The 12596-nt window shown below is 39.7% G+C and overlaps 2 protein-coding genes across 6 annotated transcripts in view; both read right to left on the bottom strand.

Moving 5' to 3' along the window:
* The window catches only part of PMCA (plasma membrane calcium-transporting ATPase 3), a 669337-nt gene that overhangs the window by 103675 nt on the left and 553066 nt on the right, over positions 1-12596 (bottom strand). The window lies entirely within an intron of this gene.
* Positions 7356-9826, bottom strand: LOC108364380 (uncharacterized). Its single transcript, XM_017618054.1, has 2 exons — positions 7526-9826; positions 7356-7431 (listed from the first exon to the last, which is right to left on the bottom strand). The coding sequence occupies exons 1-2, from the start codon at positions 9156-9158 to the stop codon at positions 7400-7402; spliced, it is 1665 nt and encodes a 554-aa protein (XP_017473543.1). The 5' UTR covers positions 9159-9826; the 3' UTR covers positions 7356-7399.

The raw sequence follows: 12596 nt of genomic DNA, 5'->3' as shown, positions 1-12596 counted from the left end.
CCGAGGACTACTCCTGCGAGTAAAACTCCAACAACCGGTGCAAACGACCTGGATCGGCGCCCCAGCTGCTCCAAAGCAGCGAAAATAATTCCGGCCTCCGTCCGGGCTCACCGCGACCGAAGGGCAGCCCCTAAGGTCATTAAACGACTGGGTGTCATTCCACACGACCAGCTGACGGAGGATCAAAAGGCCTCCCTCAAGTGGGCAATGGAAGTCTTCGCCGATAGCGATAAGCGATCCTCCGGGAAGGGTGGTAAGGACCATCCACTAAGGCGTACCCACGGAAGGACCTAGGCCAAAAGAGACAAAGTTCTCTGGACGACACCGCGAGTGGATCCTCTCCTTCTAACCGTCCGTCCATGGGCGTGTCCACCACGAAGCCATTCAGCGAGGCCGCTAAAGAGCTCCTCACGCTGGCGGTGTTGGACAAGGGCCATCCGGACGGCCACATTACACGGACAACTGGAAGTCCGTACTGATGGGTCTATGCAGGGTGTATAAGGGGATACTCCAGAAGTATCCCGGCCCTGCACCAATCGTCCGTGATGTTGGGTGGCATCAGGGGCGGGTAAAGCTGGTGGCGTGTGTAGATGAACGCGCGGTCCAGATTTACAAGGAAGCGATCTCCACGGTTGGACAGCTGTGGCCCGGGGCAGACTTAGTTGCCGTTCATAGGGATGAAATCCCTAACAGCCCGCGAGCCTGGGCCTGGGTTCCAGCTGAACCATCAAAGCCGGAGGAGATTCTGGACTTCATCCGACTGGGCACCGCAGGACTGCCCACAAGTGATTGGAGGATAGTGCGAGTTGGCGAGACCAAGGGGAAGTGGCATTTTGTTGGCTTTGTCATCAACGATGCTTCCGTCCCAGTTCTCGAGGGTTATGGTGGGGTAATAAGCTACGGCTTTTACCCCATCACAGTAAAAGTCCACCGGAAAATGGACCAACAAGGGGAGGAGGCGGGTAACGATTCGAGCGGACCCGCTCTTTCCGATAAATCTACCGACAAAGGGGCCAACAAAAGAGGTAACGCCTCCAGTGGAGCTGGCGCCTCCGAGTCGGCATCGGTGGCAGACATCGCGGGGTCCACAGGAAACACCATGAGTGGACCTGGGGACCTACCAACGGGTGTACCCGGTACCGCGTCAGATACTGAGAGCGACACAGGCGCAGTCTCAGCCGGTGGGCAATGCTGAACGAGGAACAGCTTCTGGACTCCGAACCGCCGCAGCCGAACGGGAGGAGCTAGAAGCGATGGACATCACCGACTCTGAGGATGGTGCAGATCCTACAAATTAAGCGATAAAGCTAAGGATTTGATTCTAGTCCAATTGCCTTGGATCGTTAGAAACAAGGTTTTCGGACTGAACTCTGATCCCTAACAGGTGGTAACAGCAATGTTTTAAAATGGATGACATTTATACTGAAATATCAATATTAAAATAAATATGCTTAAAAACAAAGGGTCCACACATCAAAAATGGCAACATTTTTAAAAATACTTAGAAAGATTTACCAAATTTGCTTAAAATTATTTCGCTTATGCTCTCTATTCCTGCAACTTCGGCATTCATAGAAAGAGTTTTTTCTATTAAGATTTTGAAATGGTGAGATGCGAGAAATAAAGCGAAAATCTCACTAATAAAAAATGGACTTTTGATTTATATTAATTTAAATATTGATACTCGTAGCTATAAATCATATGATACTTTCAAAGAAATATATTTTTTTATAGAGGAAAAAAGATGTACACTTAAAAAGCATTTTTACTTTTTCTTTAAAAAAATACTATATACATATATTTGACGTGTACAATATTTTTTATAAGCCATGCTTATCGTTAAGATCGGATGAAGCAAGTCTCTCGAATACGAAGGTTGTTTCTCTCGGTGATCTGGACTCATCGTCAAAAATTGATGAAGCAGTGGACTTTGTGACAAATGCCTGTAATGCTGCTTTCAAAGCCTTCTGCCCAAGCACCCTCCCGAAGGGCAAAAAGAAACCGCAGTGGTGGAATCCTGAGATTTCAGCACTGAGGAAGAACAGCAGGAGGCTCTTCAATCGAGGTAAGCGAACAAGTCTTTGGCAACCATACAAAGACCCACTCAAAATCTTCAAGAAGGCCAGAAAGAGGACGAAACTCGAATCTTGGCGAAATTTATGCAACAACATAGAAGAGAACTCTGAAGCCAACGGGCTGAGAAAAGTTCTCTCGAAATCCGTTTCAAGTATGAACTCTATCCAGAAGCCTAACAGTGACTGGACGCCATCATGTAACGAAATGCTGGAGGTCCTTATGAGCACTCACTTCCCGGGCTGCTCGGACAAGACCCCCGGTTTTTCGCCCGGTCCTAGAACCTACTTGTCTCTGGGTCGCAAGTGAGGATAAGGTGGAATGGGCTTTAATGTCCTTTCAGCCCTACAAATCTCCTGGCCTTGACGGAATCTTTCCCGCTCAGCTACAGGAAGCTAAGGACATACTGTGTCCCATGCTTTCTCTGATTTTTATAGCCTGCCTAACATTGACTCACATAAAATACGAGTGGACAAATGAATATTCGTCGGAATATTAAAACTGACAACCACTCCTCGAATCAGCATGCATATTCCAAGGGGAAATCCGTGGAGACCGCACTTCATGAAATCGTAGCAACGACTGAAAAGGGATTGACCTTAAAGGAATACACGCTCAGAATTTTTCTCGATATTGAGGGTGCTTTCAACAACGTCTACCCGAAGTCTGTCCTTAACTCCCTTATCAAGGCGGGTGTGCAGCGAGGTCTGGTGGATTTTGTTGAGCTCCTTCTCGAAAAGAACTGGACGATGGTTCCATTACAAATTATGTGACCAGAGGCACCCCCAAGGGGGCGTTCTCTCCCCTCTACTCTGGAATCTAACAGTGAACACCATACTTCTAAGCCTAAAGAGCACCTGTTGTCAAGTCATAGCGTACGCCGAGTGAGTTATTGCAAAACGCACTCGGTCTGGTAAACATCTGGTCCAAGGAATGTGGACTTAAGTGTCAATCCTGCCAAGACAGAAATGGTACTTTTCACAAGGAAGTATAAAACTCCCTTATTTAAACCTCCCACCCTAAACGGGGTGGCACTTACCCTCTCAACTGAGGTCAAATACCCTAGAGTTATTCTGGACAAGAAACTGGACTGGAAGCGAAACATTGAAGACCGCTCCAGGGAGGCCAATACTGCCCTGTATGCCTGAAAAACGGCTATAGGCAAAAAATAGGGAATAAAACCACTCGTAGTACACTGGATGTCCACAGCTGAGATAAGACCCATCCTTTTCTACGGGGTCACCGTATGGTGGCCTGCGCTAAACAACACCTTATCCAGAGCCAAGGTGGAACGTGTGCAGAGGACGGCCGCCATGCTCGTCACGGAAGCCCTGCCCACTACACCCACCAAATCTCTGGAAATAATCAAAATTACAATCCAGCCGTGGAGAGCTCAGATTCGGACTCGCAAAAGTACTTGAAACTCTACCGGATAATCTACGACAGATAGATTATACCACTCCTCTACTCTTTTTAGATAACAAATTCTCCACAAGAATCCCAGAGAGGAACAAGTGGGAAAGGACCACAGACCTGAACCCAGGGTCTACGGCCATATATACAAATGGTTCCAAGCTTAACAAAAGAGTGGGTAGCGGTATCTACTCTGACGAAATCGCGCTAAATCTCAGCTTTCGCTTACCGGACGATTTTAGCGTTTTTCAAGCGGAATTAAACACCATAATGGAGGCTGCTCGATGGCTTATAACCTCCGCCCCTCCAGGACGGCCTATTTCTATCTATTCTGACAGCCAGGCTGCTATCAAGTCTTTCAATTCTAACGAAGCAACGTCCAAAGTAGCCATATAATGCAGGAAGACTCTCAACCTGTTGGCACCAAAATGCTCCTTGACTGTTGTATGGGTCCCTGGACATAGGGACATCCCTGGCAACTGCCTAGCCGACGAGCTGGCACAGACGGGGACGGAAATATCTGTAGTCAATTCTGCTCGGAATGCGGGCATACCTCTAATCTCCTGCACACACAGACTAAATGTGAAACTCGTTGAGGAGGTAAATATAAGGTGGGCTGTGGAAACCACCTGCCATACTACCAGGCAAATTTGGCCAAAGATTGATGTAAAGCGATCTATAGCTCTCACCCGGCTGGACCGCTCCTCTCTCAGATTAGTAGTCGGGGTAATCACCGGACACTGCCTCATGGGCACACACGGAAAAAGGTTAGGATACCCCACCAACGATTTCTGTCGCAGTTGCAGAGACGAGGAGGAAGTGGAGACCATCGAACACTATCTCTGCCATTGTCCCGCCCTGGCCAACATCCGCAACCAATTCTTCAACAAGTGCTTTCTGGATTGTTTAGCCGATTTGAACTCGGCGAACGTTCTCGACTTTTTGTGCTATATAAAACGCATTCGGTGGTTCAATTACTAAGGGAGGGAAAGAAACAAATGGATTCAGCCAGTGGTATCACAACGGGCTTTTCCAGCACACGTGTACTCCGCGCTCTGCGCGGGGCAGCCACTCTAGCCTAACCTAACCAGGGGTGTACGGCGAACTTTTTCTGGTACGGACATTGTTGACATGCATAAACAACAGCAAGTCAGTATTGTATGTATGTCTATTCGTTGGGCTTCATGGAAATCCTCCATATTACATGTGAACATGCTTTCGCTCGTTGATGAATTAGCAAATGCGATAAACACCTGAGTTTCACTTAAATAGATATAAATGTATATGTTACAAAATAAATTAAATTTTTCCTTTTAAACAACACAATAGTGCGAAGTATTTAAAAATACCCAAAACTAAAACAAATTTGTCATGAAAAATTAGAGCAACAAAGGCAATGGTCTGCAGTCGGAGAGTAGTATCGTGGGCTCGAATAGAAAGCGAAGCCAGCCGGTTATTTTCTAATAAATACATCTATGTATTGACTAAGACTGCTTCTACACGGTTCAAGTATTAAATTCAATTCTGCTCGCATATAGAAGAGAGGGGGTGAGAAGAAAAGGAACGAGTACACATGCGTCTGTACCGTCAAGTCGTTTCAACTTTCTTTCTAGCTTTGCTTTTGAAATTTTCGCTGTTTCCCCATTTAAAGAGCGTGTAAAAGCAAATAGAAAAGACTAAAGAGAAGAGAAAGGAATTTAAATGATATTTCATGTAAAAGCTATAATTTTGAAGAGGGTTGCGAACTATCTAAAAATTAAAATCTTCTTATGTGAGACCGAGCATAATTCACCGTTTTTGCTGCATTTAAAATGCAACATTTAGCACTTTCGAACATATGTTTTCGAAGAGCGTTCATGCTATCGTATTTAGCAAATGTACATTTACGCGAACTCGAAATCGTATGCTTTTGACAAACAGCCGTGTTCCAGGCGCTTATTCAGATCCGTATCTACTACGATCAATTCTCACGCAGAAAATAATATGCAAAAACCCTACTGAAAAGGAAAAAATAAATTTTGAACCAAAAATTCAATACAAAAACTTGAATTGTTTTAACCATAACCGAACATTTGTTTGTGTATATATTCATTTGTCGGTGCTGTCAATTAAAATTTCCTCACTTAATTAGGAAACAAGTCAAACAGAGTTGATCACAAGCCGATCCAGATTTCTATCAGCATCACATCGATGTTGAATTTGCTTAACTTTTCTTTATCCAAATAATGTAAAATAATAAATGAAATCTCGATCGGCAATCACTGAAACGCAGCTGGCCACTATATACTCGAAAAAGCAATGTTGCCAATTTTTCTCATTAAACCATGTTCGAATCGTGGAAATTTTGGGAGATCACAGGGTTGCTTTTAGCATTTAGATTCTTAATGCAAAAATGGAGTTGCATTTAGTTGCATTTAGGTGACGAATTTTGTATAGATATGGGGCATTTCACCTCAAGTGACCCAACTTTTGAAATCTATGTCTTCCGATCGGGATCGGGCACCAAGGTTAGTCCTAAAAAATAGTAGTTATGACACAAAATTTCAATGGGATCGGTCAAACACACTCCGAGTTGGAGGGTCTAGAATTTTGACATTTTGGTCAAACGGCCATTTTTTCGGATCCATATAACTAATTACCTATTGTATTTAGAAAATTTTTTCAGGAATGTTTTCGATAGATTTCTCTTCAGTCTTTACAAATTTTATTTTTTTTTAATTAAAATGAATTTTTTTTATTTTTTTTTTTAAATAAAAAATAATTTTTATGTTTTTTTTAAAAAGGGGTATTTTTATTTTTTATTTTTTTTTGCTCAAAAGAAAGCTTAGGTATTTTTCTTTAAGAGCTTTGTGGTCGCTTAGTGGGATGCAACTTGTGTATCAATCAAAATTAGCGTTTAGTAACTCGAAACAGCGGTTTTTTTAATTTTTAATATATGACCTATTGTCTTCTTTTTTTCGTATTATTGTGTAAGTGTCTCGGAAACCTGAAAATAAAACTTATATGAGAAGGTATATACAATTACCTTTCCAACGGTATATAACACGCCTAACCAAAGTTTCATACCCTCGATACTGCCATTCCCGTAGTTAAGGATGATTAAGATTTTTCGTAGTCTAACACAGCAGGTACTCGATTTTGTGCATCCAAACTCTTTATTAATAGCTTTGCAGAATTTTGAGTATTAGATTTGCATACCTACTAGCACAATATTTAAAAGGTATGAAGAATATGGGATTTTCCGGTAGTTAAGGATGATTAAGATTGTTTATTTTTTGCTCAAAAGAAAGCTTAGGTATTTTTCTTTAAGAGTTTTGAGGTCGCTTAGTGGGATGCGACTTGTTTATCTATTAAAATGAGCATTTAGTAACTCGAAACAGCGTTTTTTTTAATTTTTAATATATGACCTAAGTTTTTCTGAAACCTGAAAATAAGACATATAAAAAATTAGATACAATTACCTTTCCAACGCTATATAACAATACCCACAATATGTACACCTTTGGAATAAAATAACTGTTTTTCTATAGAATTGGTCAAAATTATGAATTTTTTTATTTATTTAGAATAGTTTTTAATATATAATTTAATAAATAGATACATAAAAAGTATACAAGATAGTTAATTTTATAATAGCCAGCCTTCCATCCACCTTATTTTCCACCTTTCTTTGTGGCTTTTTTCGTCAATCCTTTCTTAGGGTTACTGGGTTCTGCTGTTGATTTCACTTCGGGTTTCGCTTTTGGAAAGAAATCACATTGGGTAGAGGAAGAAAACTTCTTTAACTTGAGCCTTCCATCGCCAATCGGTATGAAAGCATGATATTGAGCGGTACCATCGATTGTTACTGCAGCATCGAATCTGCTCTTCAGTGATTTCGCAGTTTCCGCATGATCATCTTTGCTACTAAAAATTATTTCAGTTTCTTTACAGTACTTCTTTGCCCACCGGAATAAAGCTTTCGCATCTAAGATACGGGCTTGATGAGAGCATTGGAGGCTATACTTCGCTGCATTTCTTTTAATATTTGCTCCTATACCATCACATGCTCCTTTACCATGAGCAGTAGGATGAAAATGCCACTCAGCTGGTGTATCGAAATCTGTTTCATGAGCCATAAGATTTGCGAAGCTACTTTTGTTTTTAAAATGCTGACGAGCTCCATCCGAAACGTAGTATACCTTCGCTACTGTGAATTCGGATTTTAGATAATTTAGTATTATCTTCTGGTACTCATAAACAGCAACGGCGTCATGCTTCAAATCGTCGGATATGATTGCCATACTTTTATGTTCCAGTTTTCCATCTTTCATGTAGTAAATAACTATTGTAAATATAGTTGCTTGGTCGTTATTGAAATGGAATGCTTGTATGGCATCCTGGATAACATATTTATAGTTTTCTGCGAAATCGTATGAAATAACGAATTCACCTGCCTGCAAATGTATCTTCAAATTTTCGAAGAATGACCGCTGCTCCTTGACTAGAAAGTCATGGGTTCTCAAGTTTACCAATCCGGTACAAATTTCTTCCACAAAATCGTCCACACTTAAGATAACTGTTTTCAATGTGCACCTTTCAGACTGCAGCCAAGATTCAAATTTGACCTCCTCCACAAATTCTCGGTCAAAAGACTTGACCAAATTCTCTTTGATGAACGTAGTTCCCGGGCAATTTGAGCATTCACCCAAGTGGCAAGAAGTTGATACATTAGGACACATTGTCAATTTAAGGCAATCACGGTAACTGTTCAAATCTTCCGGCGAATCATTTGTTAAATAATTCAAGTTGATTTCCTTCAACATCAGCTTCACATTTTCATGATAAATGCAAACGCATACTGTATGAGTTCCGCTGCTTCCTGCCAAGACGCAATGTTTTGGCCTGAGCTGGGTAAATTTTGTGAATCCAATTTTAATATCCTCGTGTTCAGATTGAAAGCTCGCGAACAGCTCATTCAGGTTGCAGAGAATTATCCTCTTCTGCATTTGAACTTTCTTACCGTCAATTCGTACAGACACCCAGTCTTTCATCCCTGGCATCAGGCGACTCATATCATCGCGCTGATAAAACTGAGTCACTAGAGCTTCAGTTTTGCACTCTAAAGGTTTTCCTTTCTTTGTGTTTGGGAGTGTGAGTATGCCATGCTCTGCAACTAATTTTTTAGCAATCCTGGCTTTTCTTTCTGATGTTCCAAACTCAGCCATTGTTTTTGCGCGACTCCATGTCGGTGGAGCAAGCGTGAGAAGTTGAATTTTTTCTGCTCTACTAGTTGAAGTTTTGTACTTTTCTTTTATTTGCTCAAGTACTTTTACTGCATCCTTGTGGTATTGGTTTTGGCACTCATCCCTTGAAGTCATATTTTCTTCAGTAAAGTTGGAGCCATCGTCATCGGAAATTCGGTCATCCTTCTCAGATTCAATATGGTCTCTATCTGGAATAACGTCTTCACAAGGCTCATTACTTTTCGAAGTCGGTAATTCCTTCAATTTGCTGAGCTCTTTCCTGCACGATCCACAAATTCGCATCCGTTTTGATAGCGTAGGGAATTTTGATATTAAGCCGTCAGAAAGCCGTCGTGTATCTGAAGAAACGTGGTTTTTTTTGTTGAAGGGATTAAAGCAAAAAGAAGCAAAAATTTCTTTATCAAGCTTAGCCTTTTTATGAGCCATAGCTACTGAAAATATTAATTATGTAAATAACACAGTCTTTATTTTAACGCTGTTTCTAAAAAAGTGGTCTTCAAAATGACCATACACTGCCTTCATAAACTATAGCTGATTTATTATAGCTACTTATAGGTTGCGCGAGTAGGTATGAATATCTATTGAGAAAAGGTTTGGACGAATCTGCTGTGGTTAGGTACAAAGAAAAATCTTAATCATCCTTAACTACCGGAAAATCCCATATTCTTCATACCTTTTAAATATTGTGCTAGTAGGTATGCAAATCTAATACTCAAAATTCTGCAAAGCTATTAATAAAGAGTTTGGATGCACAAAATCGAGTACCTGCTGTGTTAGACTACGAAAAATCTTAATCATCCTTAACTACGGGAATGGCAGTATCGAGGGTATGAAACTTTGGTTAGGCGTGTTATATACCGTTGGAAAGGTAATTGTATATACCTTCTCATATAAGTTTTATTTTCAGGTTTCCGAGACACTTACACAATAATACGAAAAAAAGAAGACAATAGGTCATATATTAAAAATTAAAAAAACCGCTGTTTCGAGTTACTAAACGCTAATTTTGATTGATACACAAGTTGCATCCCACTAAGCGACCACAAAGCTCTTAAAGAAAAATACCTAAGCTTTCTTTTGAGCAAAAAAAAATAAAAAAAAAAATACCCCTTTTTGAAAAAAAACATAAAAATTATTTTTTATTTAAAAAAAAAAATTAAAAAAAATTCATTTTAATTAAAAAAAAATAAAATTTGTAAAGACTGAAGAGAAATCTATCGAAAACATTCCTGAAAAAATTTTCTAAATACAATAGGTAATTAGTTATATGGATCCGAAAAAATGGCCGTTTGACCAAAATGTCAAAATTCTAGACCCTCCAACTCGGAGTGTGTTTGACCGATCCCATTGAAATTTTGTGTCATAACTACTATTTTTTAGGACTAACCTTGGTGCAAATTTCATCCCGATCGGAAGACATAGATTTCAAAAGTTGGGTCACTTGAGGTGAAATGCCCCATATATATTTGGAGTAGCATTTAGACCTAAATGCGCTAAATGTGCTTTTACGCGTAAGCAAAAACAGCCCATTACTCTAGAACTGATGGTCCTATTGAATTTTCTTTTTTGTTGTGTACAAGAAAGGTTTTTAGACTCGAAAAAAATTGCAGAAAAAGAAAATTTAAGAAAAACTAAACTGACCTTTGGGAGATTTTGTAAAGGAAATTTTTTATAGTAATAGTACAATTGAAATTAGAGATGGGCGATCTCGTAACTTTTGAAGAACAACGTTATTTGTTACTGTGACTTTGCAGTCACAGTGATTTTCGTCCGTGACTGTGACAAAAACAATGACAAAAAAGTTGCATTATTTATTTATTTGACATCACTGACTATTTTCGTCCTTTGTTTTGGTCATTCACATTCGTTTTTAATGGTGTGAAATTCGAATAGCAAACTAAATTAATCTGATTTTAGTGTTAAATAACTGGTGGCAGTTTCTCGATATGTAATTGCGACTGTTACTTTAGTCACAGTTTGTAGCAGCGCAATCCTACTACAAAAACATCTGCTCACAAGCTGCTCCTTTGACACAGTCTGTCACGGTGACTATTTGGAAGTTGCCACAGCCGTTACCCGTGACTTTTGAGTAACAGTGACAAGGTCACAGATACTGCTGCGGAAGTGGCGTTGAAGAACGATTCAATAAGGCAATTGAGACTAGCCGTTGGAGGGGTGTTTAAAGCTTTTGAAAGGAGCCATGACTGGGCATTAATCAGCGACATAGTAACTTCAGCTCTGAAACAACTGAGAAGTCTAGAGAGATCGCAGCGTATCACCCGTGATTGAACCCACTGAAAGCGAATTGGAACCAAACCGCGAAGTTCACCAACCAAAGCGTAAACGCGGACTGTACCCTAGGCCGTTCCAGCCGCCAATACAGTGCGGCTTAGAAACCTGTGCTCACATACCTCATCTTTAACCTGGAATTTACCAATTTAAGCGTAAGGGTGGACTGCAACCAGTTCCAGTAGGGGGTTTAGTTCGTAAAAAAACACATATGAGCCATTCTTTTTTAAGTCGGACGGATTTCGTAAAAAATATTATGTCATCTGCACACAAATCTGCATAATAACTTTGCCCGGCAGACCACGCTTACACATGTATCTGCGTTTAGGAAACAGCTGATTTGTTGATAAATAGTAGGTTCTTTCCCGTACAACCCGGACCGGATCCGGTAATTAGAGAATAAACGAAAAATTTCCACGCAAAAAACCACATTTCGGGTCCAGAATTTGAGAAATAGCTGATTCAAGTGGTTCTTGTTGTCGACACTTAAATGCAAACACTTTGAAATAGAATTTTGGTTTCACAAATTTGATGTTTTAATAAAAAAAATATATATGTATATATATAAAGATTGAAAATACATGTTAACACAGAACAGCTAATATACATGTTGACACTGAATCCATTTTTCACTTACAATCCAATACGTTGCAATTTTCGCTCTCGGTACGATTTGCAAAGTATTGTTTTATATTTGTAATCAAAGTATTAGATGTTTCAAATGGAAACTGCCAGAAACACCTCATTTGCGTTATATCCATCGATTTAGTGCCAAATTTTTCTCTTTGTTATTAATCCTTCGAAATAGATTTTGTAAATCGCACCGATTTGAAATCGTACGATTTTCAGAACATGCCTGATTAGTTGATTATAGGTTTTTTAATGTTATTCCTAACATTCGCATTCCGAAAATTCGCATTGGCGAATGTGAAAAATATGGCATTCGAAACATCCCTAGTAGTACATACTATACATATGCCTACACATATATGGCCAAAAAGGAAAGGTTAAAGCTTGTTGTGGGCCATAAAGTACGTTCCAACAGCACGTAATTCCCTCTATCATTCGTAAATGGCTCTCTCATTCGTAATATGCGCCCAATTACCCTTCGAATTACGTAATTCGCCATATAAAATTTTGAGAGCGACAAAAATTTCATTTTCTTTAAAAGCAAACTCCAAATAAATAAAGTTACTCAGATTTCAAAATTTTTTTTTGTTTAAACAGTAATTACTCAAGATCTATTAATCATAATCTCATTAATTGCACATCCCTAAGACGAATGAATCCTATACATTACTGTTCATGAAGACTTTTTTATTTGAAAAATAATTGTATTAAACACTAGAAATCGTGTTGGGCCGCATGCAGTCCGCGAGTTTGACACGTCAGTTGTACATATGCACATATATTTTTGTTGGATTAATAGGCCGCTAAAATTTAAAACAATGCATATTCTTCGTAATTGTACTATATTTTCCAATCAAACATTTTTGTAAACCATCCAACATGTGCGTGAAGCGGTTGTTAAAGCGTTTGAACGATCGAACATCGATAGATACATATCATACGATA

This window comes from Rhagoletis zephyria, unplaced genomic scaffold (assembly GCF_001687245.7).
Source record: "Rhagoletis zephyria isolate East Lansing unplaced genomic scaffold, Rhagoletis_zephyria_1.1 Rzeph_scaffold_00032, whole genome shotgun sequence".
Taxonomy (NCBI): Eukaryota; Metazoa; Arthropoda; class Insecta; order Diptera; family Tephritidae; genus Rhagoletis; species Rhagoletis zephyria.
The sequence above is the reverse complement of the archived record's forward strand: the minus strand, read 5'-3'. Positions and strand labels throughout refer to the sequence as shown.

Bases quoted from the DNA above. Each gene is read 5' to 3' on its own strand.
- LOC108364380 (XM_017618054.1), bottom strand. From the start codon at position 9,158: ATGGCTCATAAAAAGGCTAAGCTTGATAAAGAAATTTTTGCTTCTTTT. The intron at 7,432-7,525 runs GTATAGGAGCAA...TTTATTCCGGTG, and splicing joins TGGTAAAGGAGCATGTGATG to GGCAAAGAAGTACTGTAAAG.